The sequence below is a fragment of the Staurois parvus genome, unplaced genomic scaffold (assembly GCF_062004578.1).
Source record: "Staurois parvus isolate SC_StPar_1 unplaced genomic scaffold, SC_StPar_1.0 ptg000017l, whole genome shotgun sequence".
Lineage (NCBI taxonomy): Eukaryota > Metazoa > Chordata > Amphibia > Anura > Ranidae > Staurois > Staurois parvus.
The window spans coordinates 9,687,452-9,715,269 of NW_028317813.1; the positions used below are offsets into that span (position 1 = coordinate 9,687,452).

The following is a 27,818-nucleotide window of genomic DNA, read 5'->3' on the forward strand; positions in this document are numbered from 1 at the left end:
GTATAACTACTCTGCTTACTATGTAGCAGTTTTGCTGGCATGTGAGCTAATGCCCTAAACTTTGCAATATCATATTGGTTGAGACTCTGGTGTGGTATATGTTTATATGATCTGTAGGACGTGTGTATTTCCTTGTGTGGAGGGGTTTTCTTTTTCTCCTGAATGTATATGTATGTAGACGTTCACTGTAAAACACAGGCATGGTTTCCTCTTATTTGTATTTTGAATGACTGCCTGGCTTGTTGTGTGCCGTAGTCATAGGTTGATACTGTTATTTTGTATGTCATATGCAAAATTGTCAAAAAAAAAAAACAACAAAACCCGATGCAGTTAGGTACTGCATACTGCTAAGGTACATTAACACAAATTTTTTTTCCTTGCTTCCCTCTGTACAAAACCTTATTTTTTAGCTTTGGATAGAAGGGTTAAAACCCCTGCTAGTTTTCATTTCTGTCTGTGTGCCATTTGGCAAACTTCCCTTCACTTCCTGTCCCACAAATGCAACAGAAAGTTGAAGAAAATCTCCCAAAGGGAGGAGAATTCACCTCTTTGACAGTTGTCCCAGGAACAGGAATCCCCATTGTAGGAATTCCCACACCTCCCATTATGGGGACAACTCTAAAATGTTGGATTTACCTCACTGTTCTTTTTAAGTGACAAGGGTCACCAGTACAAATATAGGGGTCAATCTTCCCAATAGGGACACAAAAAAACCATGTCGCAAGAGCATGTAACCCTTTCCTACTCCATCTAAAACTGCCTACACTTTTATGCCCAATTAAACCCTCTTCATTTAGATCTTCTATATACCCAAGGCAGACACAAAACATTAAGATAAAACACAGGCAGGATAAAAACCTCCAAATAGTTTTTTCTAGACCAAAAAAAATACAGACACTTCATTTCAAATAAGACAGCAAAAAGTACATTCGTATAAAAACCAGGTGGTGATTTTTATTATAAAAACAATTCTCTCATTCGTTTAACATACAATCCCATCAGAAAACACCCATAAATTGTATACAGAGTTCCTGTCATAAGGTACTGCCCCTGCTGACAATTTTATTGGTCGACCCTTAAGCCTGCCATGCACACAGCAATCAACCGCTTTAACTGCAAAGATAATCGAACGAATCAATACACCTACTAGCAGCAATTTCCACTGAACATGTGAAATGATTAAACCTGGTATTGAAGAGATTCCTTGATCTTTGGTTTTTTAGGTGACCAAAGCCAGTTGAAAGGGTTTATAATTGCTTGAAAATTGTACTATTTATGACCAGCATAAAGCTGGCCATAAATATGGTAATTTAAGTGAATTTCCATAAACGTTTTATCCACAAGGAATAGCACATGCAATTGAAGATAATCACCAGAAAACTAAGCAATCTACCACGCACAATTTTGACTGACCACTGGAATTTGGCTGATTGTGCAAGCAAAGCTGAGCAAAAAATTGAACCGCTGAACTGAAAAAAAAGACAAAAAAACACTGAAGATTTCACCAAAAGTAATCCTATGCCAAATTGCCACTTGTATTGGCAGCTGTAGGCTGTGCTCACCCGGAAGGCTGTATTTGCCCTCAACCTCAGGCGCAGCTCAACTGTGGCTACATATCCATTGGTAAGTAGACATTTGTGATTATGTGCTCAAAGGTCCCATACATAGACTTTTAGTTGTACTCCTAAACTGATGGCTAGGTTGAACAGAATATTCAATAAGTATCTGCCAAGCACTTAAAAAAAAAAAAAAAAAAAAAAAAGCATCAAGCAGCTTCTTAAAGCTACTAAAAGCAACCTTCAATTCTAGCCTGCAATTTGTGAAATATATTTCTTAATGGGAGCAGGACTGTAGCTTTAAACAAGCATTCACCAGGCTTTTAGCAAGCTTCAGCAGTTCAAATGCTTGTTTAAGGTGAACCTTTATAGTGACATGCAAACAGATCCAATATTTCCTTTGGCCAAACTTACAATTTACATGTATCACCTCTTAACACAAATAACTTGTATAAGTCCATATTTCCTGCACCTTTTAAAAAATGGCCCATTTGACTTTTCATGCAAAGTTGATAGCACTCACCACCATAAACCTGACCACAGATGGGTCAAATCTCAACCGATTCAGCAGGGACCGATAGACTCAATCCAACTATGGGCAGGCTGATTCTACCCAAGTCAATCCATCGATCGCCTTGGCTACAACCAGCCTGTCAAATGCTAGCAGCTACAGCCACAGGCTGTAATTGCATGCTAAAAATCTATCACTGTGTTCTGCCAGAACAATACTGTCTTGATGGGGGAATCAAGCAATTTTCTTTCGATCTGTGGTGGAAGGGAAGAAAATCGATTCATCTGCGGCTTGCCTAACTCTCTGGTAAGAGAACAGCCATAGGGCAAGTCTTATAATGGAAGTGGTCCTGTGAACAGGGGGTTGTGTTAAGCTGGCCACAGATAGATCGAAATTTGTTTGGTTCAGCTTGGAAGTTAAATCGGGTCCTGGCCTACTGATTGGAAAACTATTTCGGTCTGTGCTTCAGGCAATGGGCAGCAGTGCTGATCAGTGTATTCTGAGTGCAGCTGACAACTCTGTTGTCAGAATACAATGACACAGCGGAGAAGGTTCCCGCATTCACATCAAATGTGTGGATAGGTGAATTCAGTTTTTTTTTCCCCATTCATCCCACTGGTTGTACAAAAAAAAAAAACAGAGCCATGTATGGCCAGCTTTAGTATTGAACTATATTAGCACATCTATCAGGTTATTGCAGTTATTGATAAATTAGTTACTGGTTTCCAGTGGGGGATGTACTAGTTTTGAATGTTTAAGGGGTGATCAGCATCTTTAGGAATGACATCTGCTGAGAAAGATGGAGAAACCTAGAAGGGAGAAAGGGGAATGGATGGGAAGGGTTGCTATACAGCTTCAGCCAGCACTCACACTAATATGGCTTCACTGAATTAAATTGAATAATTGATTAAATTTAATTGACAAGAATATTTGGAAACTGCACTCAGGAAGTGATTAAATCAGCTGCTGAGTGCTTTGAAAAACTGAAGATTTAATATCACTTTAAACAAAGCTGGAGATCACCAACCACTGTGGTCACCTCATATTGGCTAGGCAATTTCCTGACAACGCATCATTCAGGGGCTGCACCTGTGTCTGTATGTACTGACAGCTGTAAGACATCAGAGGTCCACCCAGGACTCAAATTACCTTCTTTTCTTCCCAGTTCTTTCAACCATACTGATATAATATTGTATGCTTTACAAGAATAATAAATGGGTAAGTGATTAACCAGGTCATCTGACAGAATGCAGAAAGACAAGTAACATGACAGTTCTAGGCACAATACAAAGCAATATTGATTTTTTTTTTTATACTTAAATATTATTCATTTTAACAAATACACTGCACAAAAATATAAAGGAACTTTTTAATCAGAGTATAGCATCAAGTCAATTAAACTCCTGGGATAATGATCTGGTCAGTTAAGTAGCAGACGGGGTTGTTAATCAGTTTCAGCTGCTTTGGTGTTAATGAAATTAACAACATGTGCACTAGATGGGCAACAATGAGAGGACCCCAAAAACAGGAACGTTTTTTTCTGACTGTTTTTCACTAGTTTTGCATTTGGCTGGGGTCAGTGTCACTACTGGTAGCATGAGGCGATACCTGGACCCTACAGAGGTTGCACAGGCAGTCCAGTTTCTCCAGGATGGCAAATCAATGCCATTGCCAGAAGGTTTGCTGTGTCTCCCAGCACAGTCTCAAGAGCATGGAGGAGATTCCAGGAGACAGGCAGTTACTCTAGGAGAGCTGGACAGGGCCATAGAAGGTCCTTAACCTATCAGCAGGACCAGTATCTGCTCCTTTGTGCAAGGAGGAACAGGATGAGCACTGCCAGAGCCCCACAAAACGACCTCCAGAAAGCCACTGGTGTGAATGTCTCTGACCAGTCAGAAACAGACTTCATGAGGGTAGCCTGAGGGCCCGACTTCCTCTAGTGGGCCCTGTGTTCACTGTCCGGCACCATAGAGTTCGATTAGCATTTGCCATTGAACACCAGAATTGGCAGGTTCTCCCTGAGCACGTGACAGACATGAATGGGTCTGGAGAAGTCGTGGAGAACATTATGCTGCCTGTAACAACATTCAGCATGACCATTTTGGTGGTGGGTCAGTGATGGTCTGGGAAGGGATATCCATGAAGGGATGCACAGACTGACTGCAATTAGGTATCAGGATGAAATCCTTGGCTCCATTGTCAGACCTACGCTGGCACAGTGGGTCCTGGGTTCCTCCTGGTGCACGACAATGTCCGGCCTCAAGTGGGGAGAGTATGCAGACAGTTCCTGGAGGATGAAGCAATTGATACCATTTAATGGTCCCCCCACACTCGCCTGACCTAAATCCAATAGAATACCTCTGGGATATCATGTTTCGGTCCATTCAATGCCACTAGGGTGCACCTCAGACTGTCCAGGAGCTCAGTGTTGCCCTGGTCTAGTTTTGGGAAGATACCTCAGGACACCATCTGTCATCTCATTAGCAGCATGCCCTGCTGTTGTCAGGCATGCATACAAGCACGTGGGGGGCCATACAAACTTCTGAGTACCATTCTAAGTTGCTGCAATGAAATTTCAGCAAAATAGACTAGCCTGCTGCAGGATTTTTTCACGTTGATTTTTGGGATGTCTTTTAAACCTCCTCTGTAGGTTGATAATTTAAATTTCCACCAAACAATGGAGCATCCTTACATTCCTGACACATTACCTAGTCCATATCAGTATAGATGTGTCCCTTTCATTTTTTTTTGAGCAGTGTATATTTAACAGGACAGATGTAGAATCTGATGACCTCTTTGGAAAGGGTAACATTTTTAGAATAGCGTGGACAGATTGAGTACACAATATATCTGTGGATGTAATCCTGGGAAACCTATTATATTTGTAATGTAGGATACTTTTATGAAGAAAAGTTTCAAAAGAATGGATTGAGTTGTATAAAGGTTTAAGTTATTAGGCCAATCCAAAGCAGGGATGGACATCCACACATGGGCAGTGATGCCAAAGCTTAAGAGTCTTTAACTTGTGGTTCTGTAGGCAAAGTAAATAAGGCTTCCTGTGGACAATTGGATTATTCTACTGACAAACAAGGCACTGGAAGGTTGCAGCGTGATTCATACATTTCTCACACATGCACTCTAAAGCAGTACTTCCCATTATAAACGTGCTCGTGGCCACTTCTAAGCGGTTTTAGATTGAAAACTACTACAAGTCCAATGTAGGTCTTTGCAAAACTTTCAATGTTGGCTGCTCCAGACTGCAGAAGAAAGCAGTCAAAAATGTACAGAAAACCAATATAAAATCTATCCTAAATGAGAGAGCCCAATCTGCACCATATTATATTGCTTCAATACAAACTTGACAAAATCGCCCACATAAAGGTGGTGGTGGTGGTTGCTAAAACTGGTGCACGCAGAAGCGGATTGGCTGCCATGCCTAGTTGCACCAGATTCTAACTACAGCTTGTTCAATTAAACTTTGACCATAGAACCTGTAAGATGATTGGTTTGTATGCAGAGCTGCACCAGATTTTGTACGCTCGTTTTAGTAAACCCCCCCCATCCAATGTTTCCACAAATTCGATATCCTAAATAGAACTCCATTATGTTGCTTTGACCTCTGAAACAACAAAATCTGATTATGTGTTACTAGTATTAGACGACTTGCCATGCATAGGTTGTATAAGTTGAACTGCAGGCAGAAAACTAAAAATATATACAGATCTAAACTGAATTAGTTACCAGAGAATCCTGCTTTCCAGTCTTGTAATTTAGACACCCCAGCAAAATAGTAGAGTCAGGGTTTTTGACCTCTTCACTGACCACATAGCAGTTAGGGCTTGTTCACACCAGATCACCCGAGTTCCATGTGCGTTTCCTGCACAGCATTTAAACCATACTGAGTGTGTGATCTGTTGCAGTTATCAATGTATCCCAACACCCCAAATGCAAATTGCAAATGCAGTGTGTTTTCCTGCACTGGATCGCATGGTTCTGCAGTACCATGTGATCCGTTTGCAGTGAGTTTTTAAAAGTAGTACATGCACCAATTTTCATTCAATTCAGTGTGATTTCAGCCCATTCAAATGAATGGGATGAAAATCGCATTGCACTGAAGGGCACAGGAATGCGGACTGCACTAAGACCGGAACTTTGCTCTCGCAATCCACATTAACCGTTTCTAATCCTTATATGCCGATAGTCTTCGTAAATAGATAGGAAGATGTATTAAAATTTAAAACCAGTGAATATAATTTATTTTTTCAGTTGCTTCCTGGTTACTGGCCCAGGCAGATGGATTCCAGGAAGTAAATGCTTCCTGACCAGGCCATTTTTTGCATTACGGCGCTGCGTTACTTTACCTGACAATTGCGCAGTCATGCACCACTTCACCCAAATTAAATTTACATTTTTTTTCCCTATGAATAGAGCTTTCTTTCGGTGGTATTTGATCGCCTGTGCATTTTTTTTTATTTTTTGCGCTATAAAAAAAACAGACTGACAATTTTGAGGAAAAAAAAAATATATTTTTGACTATGCTATTAAACATGTCCAGTAAAAAATGTTTTTAAAAATCAAATTTCATCATTAATTTAGGCCAAAATGTATTCTGCTACAAATCTTTGCTAAAAAAAAAAAAAAAATCGTTATGTGTAAATTAATTGGTTTACGTGAAAGTTACAGCGTTTACAAATGGAGGTATATATACACACTGGGATTTTTTTACATTTTATTTTTACTAGTAATGGCAGCAATCAGCAACTTACAGTGGGCATTCTGACACTGGGTGGGAACTGACTTGGTGTTACTGACATCCCCAGTGACACCAATACAGTGATCAGTGCTAATAAAAAGCACTGACATTGTACTAATGGCACTGGGCAGGAAGAGGTTAACATGTGGGGCGATCAAAGGGTTAACAATGTGTGGTTTTACTAGGGTCTGTGTGTGCGCGCTTTACTGTAAGCACACTGCTTTTGTTTACAAACAGTTCTCTCTCCCCCCCCGAGATGCTCGCCAATCACCGGGCATCGGCAAGTAATCAGAAGTGGGACCCAGTGATTGACAGCCGCGGGTGAGGCGCGTACACGCCCCCCTACTCTGAAATGCGAAGTCACGTATATATAGGGCGGACGAGAAGCAGTAAAGTAATATCATTTACACACTGCTGGATTTAGGTTTTTTTTTTTTTAAATATTTGCTAACTAAAAACTTATTGCAGAACTCCAGGCAGTCTTGCTGCTTCTTGAAAAATATGGCAATTTCAAAAAGGTGTCTTAAGTGGAACTATAAACTTCCCAATCTACGCAAACAAATGTACTTTACAGGAGAGTATGTATGTAAAAGAGTATTTGCTCACGCTCCCCTGCCACCACCATAATGGGTTGAAATGTGTCCATGGCTCACCCACCCCTACAGGACAGCACCTGGACAGTTTGGACACTTGGGCATCAAGCACTGTGCTGAGAGGTGGACTGGGGGGGAGGCTGTAGTACAGGGTAAAGGTTGATGAAGGCGATTGATTGCTCATGTAAAGTGACCATGTTACTTTGTCTAGAATAGGGAAAGAAAAAATTCACTTTAAAATTCTTTTTGTGTACAAAAAAACATAGGTTATGGTGCTTTCTGTGAATTAAGACCCATTGTTCTATTACATGCAATGTGATACATACACACACACACACACACAGACATCAAATCATAATAAGACACAAAAGACGTTAAATTTAAAAGCAAAAGTGAAATTCATCTGAGATGTATGAAGATTTCATGTGAAAGTTTTGTTTAAACAATTTTACATGGAATGAAAAATTAATACATCATAACAGAAGGGGAGTTCTGACTGCAATCAATACATACACAAAAAAATTAAAATATAAAAAAAGTATACAGTCTGCTACTAAGAGCAGATAATCTAGGGAATTAAAATTATCTGGTCATTTACACAAGTTTAAGGGGTTTATGTTTAAAAAAACAAAAAAAACAAATTGCTGTGCAAACGTATCAATCACGCACTCAAGCACAACAAATCTTCACTGTAATTTGCTTAATATGTTTATTTTATCATCAAAAGGTATCAGGTGGCAGTAATGCGGCATGTTTTCGGAAATTTCTGAAAATATTATATCACCACTAGCTGGCATTGATGATGCATGAAGTAATATTAAGCAAATTACTGGGAACATTTGTTCTGCCTGTGTGAAGGATTGACACATTTGCAAAGCAAATTTTTAATACATAGACCCCCTAGATCTTCTGAGCCAACTCACATTTATCAACTATTAAAATTGTAAACAATCATATATCTATCTATGAACAATGTCTAAAGCTAAAACCTGAAGTGATTTAAAAAAGGTGCTTGCCAATGCTCACATTACATACAAACATTGTACATGAGCAGGGTTTAGTCACAGAATTACTGCCCACACTAAAACCTTCACTGAATAAAACATTTAAAAGATAAACTGGGGTGGCATCTAGCCTCACTCTGAAATTCCAATATTGTCACCAAACACATCTTATTTCATCAACCTCACCCCTCTTTGGGAAGTTTAAAGAAGAACTGTGGCCAGGCCTTGGCAATAAGAATATATACTTATGCATTCCTAGCGAGCAGTAAATAAGCTTTAAAACAAGACCTCATTGACCTCTGAAGCTGCAGACAATGTGGAACAATTTATCCTTACAAAGGAACCAGTGTCTATGAGAAAATGAAAGTGCAACTGCACAAACTGTTAAAGCGGCTCTACAGACAGAAGGTTTCTTACCTTAATGCATTCAGGTAAAAAAAAAACCTTCCGAGTACAGCTCCTCTCCAGCCCCCCCTTATATTTACCTGAACCCATCTCAATCCAATGATGAACAAGAGAGCAGCGGCTCTCCCAGGTCTCTTACTCCTCACTGGCTCACACAGCTGTCAATCACAGTCAGTAAGCCAATGATGAGAGCGCGGGCAGGGCTGAGCTGTGCTCTCTGTGTGAATGGACAACGTCCACTCACAGGAGCCCAGCTGAGTAAGCGCCCGCTTGAGTGTCCCCATAGCAAGCGGCTTGCTATTAGGAGCACTCAACAGGGGAGGGAGGAGCCAGGACTACCGACGGGAACCCAAAATGAAGAGGATTGGGACTGCTCTGTGGGAAATCCATTGCACAAAGCAGGTAAGATCATCACTTTAAGCAACCCATCATTAAATTTTACAGTGTAATAACTTTCATTTTCTTCTATTGGTTCTTTTGTATGAATGAATTGTTCCACAGGGTCTGCAGCTTCAGAGGTTAGCGAGGGGTTGTTTTAAAGCGTGTTTGCAGCCTAAAATGTAAATGTTTGCCCTTATCCCAGACAAAGTTGTACTTTAAGGCTACTTGCACACAGGTGTGTTGGCCTGACAGCATTGAATCCTGAATTTCGGATGTCCAGGATTTTCAAATCCCCTTTTTGGACACCAGAGGTACAGGTGCAGCATCCAGCACTACTTCCAAAATCTAGGAGAGGCTGAAATACACGGTGGCTGGACACTATATCAAGCAGTACTTGTGTTTGGGGCCATATACCTTCAGGGGAGTATGTCCCAATACAGAATTCCTGAACACATCTTACCCTAAACGTGAGCACCGCTTACTGGTGTCCAGCCTCCAAATATTCTAGCCTGTCAAAGATTTGAGAGGCTGTATCCGTACCCGAAAATGCTGGAATTTGATGCTGATGGGCAAAATCGCCCATGTGCATGAGGCTTAAGAGTTGAGAGTGCTCACAATAAGGAATAAGGCTGCCATCAGATGGTCAGGTATAATCTGAACAATGAGCAAGGTGAAATATGTGTGTGGGGGGGAAGAGATTGTACAAGTGGTTAAACCTCCCTATGCATCCAATGACTCAAGATAGGCCCATTATGTATTACCCCCTAGTAGGTCATAAACAGATTGGACTGCTGCAAACAATAGCCACTCTCCATCAAGGCAATTGTGATTCTCATGCTTGGTCTATAATGCTTTAGGGAATCATTATCCCTGTGAAGGTTTTAGCATAAGCAGCCTGCACAGGAGGCACATCACAGTTTATACAATTAAGCTTGAACAGTGAGTAGCATAATACGTGCACTGTCCTAACTTTCTAATCCTAATATATACTAAAAATTGCTTTTTTTTTTTTAATTTTTCTCAGTTTAAATATCTGGTATGTTAGACAGAAAATCTTTGTAGAAAAACAAAAATAGCAAAAAAATAGCTGACCTTAAATTTGTTCATATTTAATCTAATGCAACCATCTGCATAACAATTTCTTTAAGACAACTTTTATTTCAGCTTTACTTTTTATTAGTCACTGTTATATTATAGTAAATGAGTCCGTCTAGCCAGAATATTACTTTAGTTCATCAATCCATATTTGAACTACTACAACCAGCACAATTAGACATTACTGCCAACTATGTACTGGCTATATTAGACTTTTCTTTTATATAAATATTGCATTCTTTTACATTAGTTCTAATGTGGTCATGTATGTAGTTTGTTCACTAAGAACAACATCTACTGGGCAGTATATGTAGTGTAACATTTGCAACAGACGAACCCTTTACATTAACCATTCCTAAATATTTTTGTCACCCATACTAATAAAGTTACATGTCAGATTGTCTGTTAATAAACAATCCAAAAATGCCTATTAATGGCAAGTTTGTGATAAATATCTTAAAAAAAAAAAAAAAAAAAAAAAAAAAACCCCATTAAATACTGCTCATTAGTGGCATTTGGCGTGCTGCATTAAATCATAAACAACATGTGCACAGCTATGAAAATGTCATTTTTTTCACTCTGAAATCATGACTTAATTATACACAATCATGGTGATGACAAATCAGCTATGAGGAGGGCACTATGGGTTTTTTTTTTTACTAAAGGCTTTTCAATTTGCAAGAGAATTTGCAACTCTGCAATGGAATTTGCCCCAGAGCTTAGTGAATATCTGCTGATTTCCATCATCCAACCATGTGCAAGCAATAATGTTTTTAAAATAATTTTCCTTGCACGATTGGGTATTCTTTGCATAGCTAAAAAATTTCGTCACATGCTTTGGGGAAAATTCCCTTGCAGGGTGCAACTTGAATTGCAAAGCGAACAGTGTATTTGCCTTTATTAAATCAACTCAAATGTCACATTCTCCAGCATGACCATCTCCATAAGGTAAAGCTTACTCTGCTCCTAAACAATCTCCTTTTCTAATTAAGGTTATTCCTATAAGGGCCCATTCATGCTATGTGTTAGCATGCGGGCAGGTGGCCCTTTTGCTGGAGTGATGATTGGGAAGGGGGGTAAGCGCCCTTAACATTGTTTTTTAAACTCGGACTACACAAATGTACTCAGGTCTTTGCACAGCAGCATGGTGTGGTGCAGAAAAATGCATCATGTCTGTACATCACACCTATGCAATTAAATGTGCCCCTGTAGTGACTGGTGTTGATCAGGTGCAGAAAACCACCAGTCTCCACACATAGTGTAATCAGGCCCTAAGGCTGGTCATACATTATACAATTTTCTTGAGAATTTTGCTTTAGATTTACCAAAAACCATATGAGATCAAACCTAAACAACACTTTCAATTGTATCCAATTAGGCAGGCCCTTGCATTACATAGTTGAAGGTAAATCTAAAGGAAACTGGACAGAAATTGGACAGAAAATTGTATAGTGTATGGCCAGCTTAAGCGATGAAGGTGAAAGAAAGAAGTTAATGAGTACAGTATTCTGTACCTAATGGAAGTTACATTATGTTGAATTCACCATGCATGCTTCATACATAAACAAAGCTCTACAAAATACTGCACTTTTAGATTACCTCTGGAAGACACTGCCTAGCTAACCAATCAAAGACAAACAGCAGCAGAACTATTCACACATTCACTACTAATCCAGCCATAGTTTTGACATACTGCTCTAATAGTAAACACTTCCGGACAAGATGGAGAAACAAACGTCAAACCAGACAACACATACAAAAGACACAAAATGAGGATGCCATGAGAGATGAGTCTGTTGGGCTTCTGAATAATGCTGGTGTATTGTGTCATTGCACACAGATTGCACACCAGATGAGATGGCAATAGAAAGCCACAAAGGCTGGAGTGGAGTTCATGTAAACAAGCACAAGCAGAGCGGAGAGGATCAATTCATCCTGTGTACCCTCATGACATCGTCCTTTAGATGATCTCCTGTGTGAAATTAGTGTCTCCATTGCACTATGAAGAGTTTTGTTAAACCCGGGTAGCAAATGGATTTATTATGAGACTTTCCACAATCCAGATGAATAACTTATTCATTGTTAAAATACCAAAATAACAGGAGAAAATTTAAAGAGGTCACAGGCTACCCCTCTCCTACTCTGTAGCAGCACAATTCATGTTTAAGAGTTGGCTCAGATTATTCTGAAAAATATTCCATTTAGTTTCCTCAAAATGTCTTCATCCAGGTTCTGGCCCACAAAAAAAAACGCTCTAATCTTCTAAATCTAAATCCATGAATGTAGAACCTCCTAGAACGTAGAACCTGGTCAAGGTTTCTGTCGCAAGAATCCACGCTTGAGACTCCTTTCCTCTCAAATAAGAGAAACCAATGAAGCAGATTGTCTGGCCATTCACGGATTCAGGGATCTTGATGCCAAGTGCACATCACACATTGAAGGACAACTCCATAGAAACATATCAGGCCTTGCCTTGGCTGCGAATCCTATTTACAGACAGAGGTAACCTGTCCAGTCCTAAAAGAGAATGAGAAAAAGTTTTTACAGTGACATCACCAAATCTCTGAATCTTCAGAGACTAGAACCTGGAGGCAGCAGTGCTCTAAGATCTCAGTTTGCAGATATAGCCATGAGGCTCTAGATACCAGGAAGGACACTGCTATTTTTAAAGAGGAATTCAAGAAAAAAATAGATTTTTCAGGGTACTGCTTAGGTACAATTAACATTCATAAATGTTCCCTATAACATAGAAAATCTTCACATTTTGTGGTCCACTAACTAAAGACAAGAAGTCCATTATAACTTATACTGATATACCATGTGTATATAACAATCTCTGCATGTTGAGCAACAATCAAAGATGTACTCTTGGTAGTGCCTCAATGCTTAAATGACAGGCTTGTTAACAAGTGATCACCAGGCTCAAAGTTTACCCATCATGAACGTTTGCACTTCATTATAAACCAAATCTTTCATGTTCCCATTTCAAATCCCATTTTTTGTTCCAGTAGTAAATTCTTTTATGAAAACATTTCAGATCAGTTCCTAGCAAGGGTCACAATCTCAGGCTACCAGTCATTGCAAAGTCTAATGCTGCTATGAAATTTGCTCAGTAGGTGAGTCTGTCGAAAGGAGAACTAAAGAAGCCAAGCAGAAATTCGCTGGCTGAAAAGTGTCTGCATCCAATCAGATGCAGCCGCTGTTCAGGTACAGTATTTTGACAGCCAGTGGGGCCAGCTATCAAAACACAAAAGGCACAGCAGGTTTTGTCCACCTGCACATGGATTAAGGCAAGCTGGGGGAAAAAAAAAAAAAAAAAAAATTATATATATATATATATATATATATATATATATATATATATATATATATATATATATATATATATATAAAATATAGATGAGAATGCTGCTGCTAGACTCATACACCTTACCAACCGATCAGTGACTGCTGCCCCTCTCTGCCAATCCTTCCACTGGCTTCCACTAACCCAACGTATAAAATTCAAAATACTAACCACAGCTTACAAAGCCATTCCCAACACTGCCCCTAGCTACATCACCAACCTCATCCACAGATACCGCCCAAATCGCCCACTACACTCCTCCCATGATATCCTCCTCTCTAGCTCCCTCATCACCTCCTCCTACGCTCGCCTCCAGGACTTCTCCAGAGCCTCTCCCATCCTCTGGAACTCCCTACCACAGCATGTCCGGTCAGCCCCCACCTTGTCTGCCTTTAGGCGATCTTTGAAAACTTACTTCTTCAGGGAAGCCTACCCCACCTCCACCTAAGAACTGTACTTGAATCCCCTCCGCCAGATCATCCCCTGCTGTTATCACCTTTTGTATCACCTCCCCCTTCCTTTAGATTGTAAGCTCCACGAGCAGGGCCCTCCTATTCCTTCTGTACTGAAATGTATTGTAATTGTACGGTCTCCCTTATATTGTAAAGCGCTGCGCAAACTGTTGGCGCTATATAAATCTTGTATAATAATAATAAATAATAATATATGGCCAACTTTAGAGACCTTAAAAAGGACCCAATCAGATCTTTTACAGCGGGTAACTTTGGTGATCTGGCTCCACCTGGTGGTCAAGATCAGTGCTCACTTTTTTTAAATCCTGAATTAAAACATCTTGGTATCACAAGGATTAATGGCTCCAATAAAAACTGACATCGAAGGAAGTCCTAGTCTAGTTTATTTTACCAAGTTTGCAACATTATATATTAAAAAACTTTAATGCAGCCAAAAGATGTAGCTGATCAGTGTCTAATCTAGCATATTGCACCTGGATTCTGCAGTGCTCACAATGTCTGTTGTTAGCACCATACCCTCCAAAATGATTAGCTAGTGGTTAGCCAGTTTGCATTTTTTTCATCCAATCCCTGTAATTTTTCCCAAGATAAGGGCAGCAGAGAAAGGTGTGTTTGGCTGTTCTCCTATGCCTTCACAGAGCAATCTTAGCACTTTTAGTTGATGGATCAATATAATTGTTTTTTGATTATTCAAAACTTCTGAATGCCATCTGTGTATGGCTAGACTTTACATATACACGGACCCATCTAAACCTTTGTAAAAGGTTTGGGGACGATATACTTTTTTCATTAGTGAAAAATCAGCAAATGTGCCTAAACGTTTACATTTGCAAAAACTGACACTATGAAATTAATGAAAATTAAATTTTGCTTCCCAATAAGTTTTTTTTGGGCAAGCCACAGTGCAATTCCCAGTTTTCATATATGCATTCAGCCTCCCTTACTCCTTCAGGGGTTCTTACCAAATGCGCGGATGAGCTCAGCTTGTACAGCCCAGGTAAACTTCTTCACCAAGCAGAGTGTGGTGAGTCCAGCAAACAGAATGTTATACAAGAATATCAGGTAAAAGTTCCCAAGCCAATTAAATCGTCCAAAGTCACCCAGCAGATCAAATCTGGTGATGCCTGAGAGTAGAGTAAAGAGAATAAAATAATGAACTAAAGAAGGCACAGCAAATAAAATCTTACAGTACTTGGAAACAAATTCATTCATAATGGGCCTTTGATTCTGATAGATTGCATGGCATTTAACTCCATAATCCATATATCAGGTAAACTACTTTCCATATCCAAATTTTGCAGTCAAATGAACTGTGAAGCCATCAAATGGCTGGTGTGAAAACTGGAGACGTGCAGCACCATAGCAACTGCAAGTCAAACAGAGTCCAAGATGGAAGCCTTTCCAGCTATAAAATATGAAAAAGTTTAGTTCTGCTAGAAGTAGAAAAACAAAACAAAAAAAAAAACCAAAACACACTACTTTGCACTTCACTTCAGACTCCAGCCCCCCCCCCCCCCCCATCTCTAGCTTTTTGCAATTTTTATGAAATAGCCAGTTTGGTGCCCAAGGTGAAGCTACTCTAAATTAATTAATTAAAATAGCATTGCATTTTTCCTTTTAAAAAAAAAAAAGAAAAAGAAAAAACTCACCTAATGTTCTTGAGAAGACCGGGAGAGCAGAGCTTAGCACAAGCAGGGACACACAGTTTCCAATGATCTGATAGAAAAATCTCAAGTTAACCAAATGTCAACACATCTTTGAATTACTAAACACAATTATCATTATTGTGATTGGCTAAAGTAAGAATAGAGGCTGAATGTGAAAATTAAAGAAATCCTGTTCACATCCATATCAACAATGAAGGGTTAATACTAGGGCTGCAACTAACGATTAGTTGGCCAATTAATTTGATTAATAGGATATAAACCTCAAAAAAGAGTTTTTGGTGTGTCAATACAGTCAATACAGTCTGTAAGGCAATTTATTCTTGAATATCTATATGTATGTAGCGGTAAATCTAAATAACAAGCTATATGGTTGGGGAACAAAATATCTAATCCACTCTAAGAATAACAGACAGAAGAGATATATATACTATTAGAGGTTGAATCTGGCACATCGACTCAGATCAAAATTTTCTTTAAAGAAAGATTTTTTTAAAAAAAGACCTAAAACACTGTTTTGTAGATTTTCAGATAGGATTCTAATATAATACTCCCTTCTTATAGGCAGGTAACTTGATACAAGCTACCTGGACTTGCAATCACTTATGCTGGCCATACACAAATTTTTCCTTAGAAAATTTATTTTAAGAACATTCGCTCAAATTTCTAATCGTTAGTGGGATCAAATCAACGCTCATTTTTGAGCACAGTGACAGAAAAATTCGAAAGAGCAGAATAGAAAACTTTAAAAACGCTTGGCAAAAATTTTATTTTCCCATGCTGTGCTTGCACTGCATGGCTAAACTGCTCATTTTTGTCTAGGGGATGGCATAGCGGAGATATACTTACCTAATATGCCAATACTCTGAGTGTAAGACCGGTCCTCGCCACTCCTGCCCCTCAAACGCTAGCAGTCTTGTGAATGGACTGCCCCTGACAGCATCACACTCTTAGATCGGCTCTGGAGGTGTGGACAGCACTGGACGTGGGGAGAGCTCTTTTTTGGAGGATTGAGTAAATCTAGCTTTTCCTTGTGCCCCTGGACAAGAAATTAACCCATGCAGTGCGGGCACAGACCCACTGCATGGGAAAATAAAAATTTTGCCCGGAGTTCTTCTTTAATTGTAATGCCTTATTTTACCTCCAATCTATCAGTCTCCAGCTTCTCTGGGTTCAGATGCTGATCTTCCCTGCACAGAGCCCTTTACAGTTATTGTAAATGTTGGATTTTATTTTTTAAACAACAAACTTGTCATACTTAACTGCTCTGTGTAATGGTTTTGCACAGAGCAACCCCTGATTCTGCTGTTCTGGGGTCCCCCACCGGTGCTTCTAACTCCTTCTGCTTTCAGAGTGACCCTATAGCAAGCCGCAAAGTACAGTATAGAGTGCCCCTACAGCAAGGCAAACAAACTTCTGCCTTTAGAATCACATTCTTCCCCTGCCCAGGACTCCCACAAAGCATTGCTCCTCACACATTCACAAGTTCTCAGGCACTTACTAATCTGTATGGATGGTGTACTGTGCTGTATGTGTGCTACACTATATTTTCTGATATGCAAACAAATAACGCATTCTGTATGCAGGCCAACTAATCGATTCTGAAAATAGTTGAGAACTATTTTCATAAATCGGTTATAATCAATTAGTTGTTTCAGCCCTAGTTAATACTTACCTTGCTGCGTCACAGGTATCTATGGTCTGAAAAGGCTACTCTAGCTGAAGTCTTCTGCATCCAGTATTTCTAGGAGTATCAAATGCCTGGTCCCACTATGTGCTGTGGTTCCCACTGTTGGCTCCTACATCACTAGAGCGCACAGCAGTAACATAGGAGTCCGAGAATGAATCACATTAAGTTATCAGGTACCTGACATACCCAGAAGTGTGTTGGATGCTGAAAATGATTCATAGCTTGCGAAGACAGCGGATATTCTATATATGACCTGGAAGATGTGTCTACCCTTCCTGTGCAAACAAGGTGTTAGCTTTGGAGTTTAAATTGGTGACAGCATCTTCTCAAGTAATATGAATTTATGAAGCACTGTCCCTGGCAGGCTATAGAAATAGGACTCAAGTTGCCCAGATGAATGATGTAGATCCTGTTTAACTCTTTCCATATTTGTAACCCCAAAAAAGGGACAAGAATTTACTATGCAAGGTACCGGTAAAGTGCAATGTGCAACGGGCTGTAACCTTTAACGTCCAATAATACTGTTGCGACTGCTCAAAAACTGATGCAAGGTCACAGACCGATTCTTGTGGACAGTGCTTAGATACTTGGGGTGTACTGCACAAAAAATGACATTAGCAGTCAAAGCTAGGAACTCAACACTGGACAGTTAGTCTACAGGTGATGTGTATATGATGTGAAGAGAAATGGATCAGCGTACATTTCACTTTATATACATTTCATGTAGTATTGCTACCCTTTTGAAACTTTAGTGAGTGGGGGGGAATGAAAAACAGCAAATAGGATTTGTACAGAACATTACATTGAAAGATTCTTACTTTGGTCATAGTTGTGTCATGCTTCTGGGGAAGGAGTCTTACAAACAACGGAGAGGAATAAAACCCAACCACCGAAGCAGCCATCAGATAACTGGACTGGAGTTAAGGATGCAAATCATACACTGCTACTACGAAATAAAAATAAAAGGTGATTGTTTAGTAACTGCATAAATAAAACCTAAACCTCCCAAGAATATAATATATAGCCGATTACAGTCCTTAGATGTTATTTCTGTATTCATTTCTTTTATTCATGCTAGGTACATTTTATATATATATATATATATATATATATATATATATATATATATATATATATATATATATAAAAATGTACCTAGCATGTACATTCTATATATAGAATTGTGGATCCTGCTAGACATCCAGTCCTTGCAACTTTCTTTGTATTGAACCGAAAACTCAATGTTATCAGGCTTCCCTGTTTTCTTCTGTGAACTACATAACACCTCTCTATGTTGAGAAAAGAGGTGTTCTGTAGTCCCAACACTCCACCCGTCCTACAATAACAACACTGCTCCTCCATATAGTACAGGGAGAGTTGTTGCTTGTTGTATACTTTAAATCAGGGGGTCTCCAAAGGGTCAGTTTATAGTCCTTCGGACTGTGGGCAGGAGTGGAAATTTCCTGGCATCAGTGGGAGTAAACACCACCACATTTGGTATTAGGGGGAGGAATAGTGCTCCACTGTTGGAATCATTGGAAAGAATAGTGCCCCACTGTTGACTTCAGTTGTCAGAATAAGGTCTTGTACTGGGGGGGGTGTTGTGCCCCTAAGGCCAGAGTAAAGCAAGCAAAGGACTGTATCTGGCCCTAGGCTACAGTTTGGAGACCACTGCTTCAAATATATTTATGCAGTAAGGCAGTGCAAGGTGCAATGCTGCACACATTACTGTAAGCAACAGCAACCAAGTTAATGAAAATAACTGTATAACTGAAAACAGTATCCTTCGAAGTAATCAGCATGAATTTATGAAAGGTCCTTCGTGCAAGACCAATCTATTAACATTCTTTGAGGAAATGAACGGTCATCTAAATAGAGGTAGACCTGTAGACGTGGTGTATTTGGATTTTTCCAAAGCATTCGATACACTTCACCATAAACGCTTAACACCCTGGTCACATCGGTTGCGACTTGGCATGCGATTTGCAAATCGTATGCCAAGTTGCACCCTATTGTCCACAATTAGAGCGGTCATATTGGTGAGGTTCGGAGCCGCACCAATTACTAAAGTAGTACATGTACTACTTTTGGTGCGATTTGCATAGACATTTGTGTCAGATGTGCTGCAAATTGCACCTGAAATCGGGATCTCACCCGACTTCACTGTAAGTCGCACGATTTCAAGGCTTGACATGACCGGGGGGGGGGGGGGGGGGGGGGTAAAGCATAAGTTCACCTTTTCAGGCAGAATTTCACTTTTCATAATGAACAGAAGCGTTTTCCAATGCCATTTCTGGCCCAGCCATCCCAATGTGCTTTTCTCTCACTTCCCTCATCCACAGGACATTCATTTTTTGTCAGTTTCTGTGAGGTTTTGAAAGGATTTTCAGATTGCATCATTTCCTGTAGATAGTCTCTTAGCATTCTCTTCCTGTAGACAACTTCCCAGAAGCTTTCACTTATTGCATCACAGAAGAGGGTGTAATAGGTTGTGTTCACCACTCTGGACCACACCTCCCTCATTACAATACTACCTTCCTCCCATCAGCTATGTAGTACGAGGACCTGTCTAATTTGATACAAATTGGATTAAATAAGTAAAGGAATGCGCTAATAAACAATCTAGTAACAAATTACCACAAAGAATATATAAATAATAAATATGAAATAATGTCCAAAAATCTTGTGTAAAGTCCAACCTCCATAAAAGTGACAATTCTGAAGTCTTGTGTAGAACAAATGACACCGTGAAAAAATCCACCACCGAATTTATAATTCAGCATAATCGCTATTGCTCTGGGAGCGATGATCTGTAAAGATATCCAAGGTTTGGGAGCAATACACTGCAATCAGCACGCATGGGGAAGGTTGTAGTGTATTGCTCCCAAACTTTGAATATCTCTACAGATCATCGCTCCCAGAGCAATAGCATTTATGCTGAATCATTTCATTCGGTGGTGGATTTTTTCACGGTGTCATTTGTTTTACACAAGACTTCAGAATTGATTGTCACTTTTATGGTGGCTGGGCTTTACACAAGATTTGTGGACATTTCATATTTATTATTTATATATTCTTTGTGGTAATTTGATACTATATTGTTTATTAGCGCATTCCTTTACTTATTTATGTTATACACCTGATTTGGGTTAGGTTTGCAGCTTAGTTTTGTTTATTATTGTTTTGGCGCTTTTCTTATTACTACAAATTGAATAGATTGTTCAAGTGTGTTCATAGTTCTAGTAAATCAAAAAGAAATTGTACAGAGATTGTACAATCAAACTGCATAGTGTATGGCCATATTTATACAAGTACATAGCAGGGATTAGGCAGAGACACTCAGTTGTCAGGTCCCTTTTACATCTCCACATAGTGAAGACTCACATTCCGCATGCGTTTGTTTTGGGCGTTTTTACTCGTCACGCATAGGGCAGCCCATTCACTTGAACGGGCTGCCATACACAACAATCACACCAGAAAAGCTCCAGAACTTTTTATGGAGCGGAGCACGGTGCGTTACCACAGTTTTTGGTGTGTTTTCTGCACTTGGGGTACCTTTAACATGTAATGACAACACAAACAGGATGCTTATTTGCAGCGTGTTTCTGAAACGCAGATTGCCATGCCTTTGGAAACACACAGATGTGACTGGAGCCTCACTGTTCTGTGTAAACGCACCAATTTCACTTTCAGGCCCCATTCACACTAAAGAGGGAGCACGTTTTTTGGCTCATTTTTCCAGTGACACACATAGGGTAGCCTGTTGATTTCAATGGGCTACACTACACGCAAAGTAGCTCATGGGATATTTTGGCATGATGCGTGTTACATATTTTTTACTGCGCGCTTTGCTGCATTAGTCTTCCGTGGCAAAACGTGTGCTTGTTTCTGTGTTTGGTAGGCTGTTAACTACACTGAAAGCATAACTAGGTAATTTAGGTGTATAAAGGTGGACATACACTATACAATCTCTATACGATCTACTTTAGATTTACCAAAATTATACAATAGGCAGACACAGCATCTATCCAATCACTTGGCTTGAGCCCGTCTGTAGAGATACTGGGGTAGGCAGGCAAATGCACTTGGGCAGAGATCCTGGGGATGATGTGGAAAATAGTTGATGGGTGAAGGGTATATACTAATGAGGTCAGTGCAGGATGTGTGCTAATGAGATCAGCTGATAATCTGCTTCCTGGGTCCTACTGGTTTCTCTGTCTACATTCCAGGAATTGAAAAAGCTTTACAAGAAATTTACCAAAGGCTAAGGTAAGGCCTTGCTTTCCAGATTCAAGAGAGCTTGAATATTTTTGCAACTGAGGTACATTAAGCTGTATTTTTATTAAAAAAAAAAAAAAAATGAGTGAACTTGGCCTTTAATTTACAAATTGAGTTCTGTTAGCATCAACCATAGGGTATGCACCTGGATAAAAAACTGGTTACAGGGGCGTGTCTAAAGGGTGGTGATAAATAACATGTACTCAGAATAGTTTGGAGTTGTGAGAAGCGTACCCCTAGGCTCTGTCCTGGGACCTATTCTAATTTATGGTCATCTCCTGCACTGTGTCCGCAGTCTCTGGTCATCCCCTGTACTGTGTCTGCAGTCCATTGGTTCAGAATATTTTTTTTTCTTGTTTTTCGCCTCTAAAACCTAGGTGCGTCTTATGGTCAGGTGCGTCTTATGGAGCGAAAAATACGGTACTCACTAGAGGGAGAACCTTGCAGGGAATCCAGGATGGAAAAAGATCTGGGGGTCCTAGTAGATCACAAGCTCAGCAATGGCCTGCAATGCCAAGCTGCAGCAAGCAAAGCTAACAGACTAATCATGCATTAAAAAGGGTATTTATGCAAGAGACAAAACTGTAATCCTATCACTTTTCAAAACTCTGGTCCAGCCACATCTTGAGTATGCCATCCAGTTCTGGTCAATGGTCCTCAGGAAGGATGTGTTGATACTGGAGAGAGTCCAGACAAGTGCAGCAAATTGAATAAGGGGACTGGAGAACCTCAGTTACAAGGCACTACAAGCATTAAACCTATTCTCCCTGGAGGGGAGACACTTAAGAGGATATATGATACCAATATACCTATATCTCAATAGTGATTCTAGCATAGAGAGGAAAACTATTCCAGTTTTGCGTTAAGAGGACACCTAGCCAATGATGTTGGACAAGAAGTGGCTTAACCCTTAACAGTGTAAGGGTTCTTTTCTGGCAGATCAGGAACTTTCCACAGGTGGTGGTGTCAGCAAGGAGTGTTGATAAAAAAACAAAAAAAAGACAAATTCTAAGATAAGCATTTTAGCAAAACGCAATATACAGGGATATGAGAAATGGTAAGACATATAAAACACTTACATAGGGTTGAACTGGATAGACTGGTGGGGTTTTTTTTCAACCTAACTATATAATTTTGTAACGGATTTGTGAGTGGTTGTTTTGAGTTTCTACACTATTTTGTATCTATTTTTTGCCTTCCTAGATAAGCAATGGAACAGTTTTGCATTTTGGTTAACTATTTTCTTATTACTTCCAATATGACCATGTGACAGTAAGGTTTTCAACATGAGCATTGCTTTAGGACTCTTGCGCACAAACACAAAGAAGGGTGTATAGGTGTACAGTGCAAAATGTCTGTGGTTGTGGCACCAAGGAGACACAGCTGCAGTGTACTTTTGCTTTGAAGAATGCATTCCTAAAAACGCCAGTTAAGGCAGTTACACATGTGCAGTGTTTTCAGGAATTCATTCCTATGGCAAAAACATGCTGCAGCTATGGCTTCGCGGTGCCACAACAGACATTTTACAATGTATGCCTATACCCTATTGCTTTTGACTGTGCAATAGGCCATATGTATTAGGCTACTTTTATGCTTGTGTCTATGTACATGCAGTAGTAATTAGCCCTATGTATATGTAGCACACTTTGCTGGAAACTAAGCAAATGGGAATGCATGATAAAAGATACAATATAAGGATGACTTGCACAGCTGCTCCAAAAGGACCAAAAACCGAGAAAGAGACCTTCCCAAGCCTTGAATCCTGGAAAACATAACAAAAAGGTACCAAACTCAGAATACAAATTGAAAAAACAGGAATGTGACAGAAAATTGATAAATATAGAGGATGATTTAAAATGTAATGGTTTACCTGCATCCCCTTTGGCATGGCAGCTTCATCAATTAGAAGTTCCAAGACATGGAAGCACACAATCAGTACAGAGATACCCTATAAAAATGTAAAGGTACATTATGTCTAGACTCTGAAACTGATTCAGTACTTGAATTGTTAACCTGTGGCACAAAATAAATTACTTACTGTGAGTGCGAGGAGCAACAGCATGGCTAGAGGATAAACCAAATTTCGCTGCCATGGAGAGGCCTTCCTTCTCATCTCTGTAAGAAAAACTGGCAAATTTAGACGAATATAGAAGCCACAGACATTTAACTCTACTAAGGCCTACAAAAATGAGCAGCCTACAAACAAGATGGTACCAGAAAGCTCATTGATGCTGAAAACTAGTCACTAGGTGGCACTGTAATGCTGCCTTTGTGCACAATAGGAGAACACTACTTTCATTTTTTTTTTTTTTGCACTTGCTTATTGATGTTGTGTAGGTGCCAAAGGATAAAAGGGGGAAAAAAAAAAGGAAATAAAAAAAAAAGGGGAAAAAAAGCGCCAAATCTACCTACAGACAATCTCACACTTTGTGCAAGATCCAGCTGGCGATAAAACATCCTAATATAATGCCTGTGGATATGGAAAGAAAGTGTGACACACTGATGCCCCTTGCTTCAGCCTTCCTTGGGAGAATAGTGATTGGTCAGGAAGAATCAAACAAAACCAATCAACTCTCCCCCTGAGAAAACTCAAACAGGGATACTTGGAATGGTCAGGAAGCACAAGAATTCCCTGATCTGGCTGTAAATAGCTGAACAAGGAAAAGTCACTAAGGTCTAGATACTTTCAAGCTATCCAAAGATGCGAGATCACATACATCAAATCTAAAACAAGCCATAAAATTCCACTTCATATATAAACATGATTACGAATCTGTAATTACAGTATATTGTCATAGAACATTGCACAACAGTTTCACAAAGTGTCAATCAGGTCTCAGTGCAGAAAATGATTATTGATCCCCTGCATATTTTGTAAGTTTGCCCACTTACAAAGAAATGAAGGGTCTATAATTTTTATCATAGGTGTATACACAGAATATCAACCAAAAATCCAGAAAAAACACAAGATACAAATATTATAAAATTGAGTTGCAGTTCAGTGAGTAAAATAAGTATTTGATCCCCAAGAAAAACATGACTGGGTACTTGGTGGAGAAACCCTTGTTGGCAAGCACAGAGGTAAGATGTTCCTTGTAGTTGGTTACCAGGTTTACACACATCTCAGGAGGGATTCCTCTTGAGCTACTCCTTTGTCTTGGCGGTATGTTTTGGGTCATTGTCATGATGGAAGACCCATCCATAACCCATCTTCAGTGTTCTGTCTGAGGTAAGAAGTTTCTCATCCAAGATTTTACAATATATGGTCCCGTCCATTGGCCCCTCAATGCAGCAAAGTCGGCCTGTACCTTTAGCAGAGATACAGCCCCAAAGGATAATGTTTCCACCTCCATGCTTGACTGTAGGGATGGTGTTTTTAGGGTCATAGTCAGCATTTTTCTTCCTCCAAAGACAACAAGTCGAGTTAATACCAAAGAGCTCAATTTTGGTTTCATCTGACCACAGCACTTTCTTCCAATCCTTCTCTGAATCATTTTAGATGTTCATTGGAAAACTTTAGACAGGACTGTACACGTGCTTTCTGGAGGAGGGGTAGCTTGTGGGTGCTGCAGGATTTCAATCCATGGCAGCATATTGTGTTACCAATGGTTTGTTAGGTGACTGTGGTCCCAACTGCCTTGAGATCATTCACAAGCTCCTCCTGTGTAGTTCTGGGCTGATCCCTCATTTTTCTCTTGATCATCCTTACCCGAGGAGAAATCTTGCATGGAGCTCCAGACCGAGGGTGACTGATGGTTATTTTGTATTTCTTCCATTTGCGAATAATTGCTCCAACAGTTTTCTTCTCACCAAGCTTCTTGCGGATTGTCTTGTAGCCCATTTCAGTCTTGTGCAGGTCTACAATTTTGTCCCCGATGTCCTTTGACAGCTCTTTGGTCATTTGCCCATGATGGTGAGGTTTGAATAGAAGAAAGATTCTGTGGACATGTGTCTTTTATACGCATAACAAGTTGTCGTTAGGAGCACTTTCTTAAATTGACAGGACTAATGTGTACCACATGAGCCAGTGTGTGGGAGCCAGAATTATTATTGGTTGGTAGGGGATCAAATACTTATTTTACTCACTGAATTGCAACTCAGTTTATAATATTTGTATGGTGTTTTTCTGGATTTCGTATTGATATTCCGTCTCTATCATTTAAAACACACATATGATAAAAATTACAGATCCTTAATTTCTTTGTAAGTAGGCAAACGCACAAAAACTGCAGAGGATCAAATAATTATTTTCCCCACTGTATGTCCTTTGTGATGAAATGTTATATACAGTCATGGCCAAAATTAATGGCACCCCTGCATTTCTGTCAGATATGGCAACACTTCGCCCAGAAAATTGTAATTACAAATGTTTAGGCATTCTCATGTTTATATTGTATGACACAAAAAAGTGGAGAAAAAAAAAAGAAGCCAAAACTGACATATTCCATGCAACACCCCAAAAATGAACTGGACACAATTATTGGCACCCACAAATTATTTGGTAACATACCCCTTGGAAAAAATAACTAAAATCAAATCAATCGCTTCCTGTACCAATCAACGAGTTTCTCACACCTCTCCAATGGAATTGTGGACCACTCCTACTTCGCCAACTGCTCCAGGTCTCTCAAATTGGAAGGGTTCCATTTCCCAACTGCTTTTTGCTTAAGCACATACCAATACAAACAAAAGAAATAAACATGAGAATGCCTAAATATTTGTAATTGCAACAGTTTCTGGGCAAAGTGGTGCATTATCTGACAAACGCAGGGGTGCCATTATTTTTGGCCATGACTGCATGTTAAAGTGAATTAAAACTTGGTACATTGAGAACTGAACTATTAAAACATTTATAGAAGGTCAGGCCATGATTTCCCACCTAATGCAATTCGGTTACTCTTGATGGTGAGAAGCCGCTTTTGTAAAGCCTCCATGTTTAGGTTTAGCCAGCATGAAGCTTTTGCTGTAAATAAAACATAAGACAACAGTGAGAAGAGTAAGGAGAATGCACAGAGGGGGAGGCATATAAAATTCTACACCTTATAATTAAAACGGTCATAGCAGGGGTTCCCTGCCAACACGTAGGCTATTTTAGCCATATCATTCTCCCTTTACTCCACTTTGATAGCCCCTGGCTGCTGTAATGAAGTGAATCTTCTCTACACATAACAGGCAAAGACACTTAAAGCAAAAAGACATTCAGTTAAAAAAAAAAAAAAAAAAAAAAAAAAAATCGGTCTCAAGTCGTCACATGAGCACAAACCTCTGACAGGTGAGTATGTCATGGCATCTGGTGGGCATGAACTTTCAGGCCCGAAAATGCTTCAGAGCTGTGGACGCTGGTGGGGGGACATCACAGCTCTAAGGAATTGGCACAATTGTCAACCCTTCTCTAACAAGACATACACAATGAAGCTTTTCAGTGTGACTACTTGGGAAAAAGTTAAACAAATCTATTTACATTGATATATATTAATAGCTGACTGCGGGAAGAGCAATGAGAAGCAGTGCTTGAAAGGAGGGTTAGGTGACTGTATTGCTTTTCCTTCTACTTCATTACAATCTGCAACTCAGAGAATGGCCATTTAATACTAAGTGATACTCCTGCTGACAAGCACTACTTAACCACAACGACATACAAAAGGTAAAGGACAAGGCTCTTGCTATTAAGCACTGTTTACACATCCCCCTATAGTAAGATGGGAGACTATCGCCGCAACACATTGCTACTCACTGGATATTTTACGGGATATGGCTGCTTCCTCAAATGCAGTACAGCTCATTTGCTCCTCCAAGTTCTCCAGGAGCTGCAAAACAAAATACATTTTTTTTTTTACTTGGGAAACACTCCAGAGTAACACTATACAATACTTGAAAGTTATTGTGAAAAAAGAGCAAACAGTATTAAGGCAAAACTATGGACACATAGCAAAAACAACAAATAAATAAAACTCACACTATTACCAAACTAACCTATATAGATTCCATTGGAAACCTTTTGTTTTCCCAATAACTGCAGCAGAGCACTACCATGAACCACCTTCGAATGCCTGTCCTCCTTCCGCTTAC

At 39.7% G+C, this 27,818-nt stretch overlaps 1 protein-coding gene across 1 annotated transcript in view; it reads right to left on the reverse strand.

The window, feature by feature from the left end:
* Positions 1-928: 928 nt before the first annotated feature.
* Positions 929-27,818, reverse strand: part of LMBR1L (limb development membrane protein 1 like) — a 124,798-nt gene continuing 97,908 nt past the window's right edge. Inside the window, exons 9-17 of the mRNA XM_089679536.1 lie at positions 27,484-27,556; positions 26,629-26,712; positions 23,788-23,864; positions 23,620-23,697; positions 23,438-23,511; positions 18,290-18,380; positions 15,767-15,833; positions 15,080-15,241; positions 929-12,815 (exon numbers count right to left, since the gene is read on the reverse strand). Of these exons, the coding sequence (XP_089535662.1) occupies positions 12,760-12,815; positions 15,080-15,241; positions 15,767-15,833; positions 18,290-18,380; positions 23,438-23,511; positions 23,620-23,697; positions 23,788-23,864; positions 26,629-26,712; positions 27,484-27,556 (762 nt within the window). The 3' untranslated portion in view covers positions 929-12,759. The remainder of the gene's footprint in view (positions 12,816-15,079; positions 15,242-15,766; positions 15,834-18,289; positions 18,381-23,437; positions 23,512-23,619; positions 23,698-23,787; positions 23,865-26,628; positions 26,713-27,483; positions 27,557-27,818) is intronic.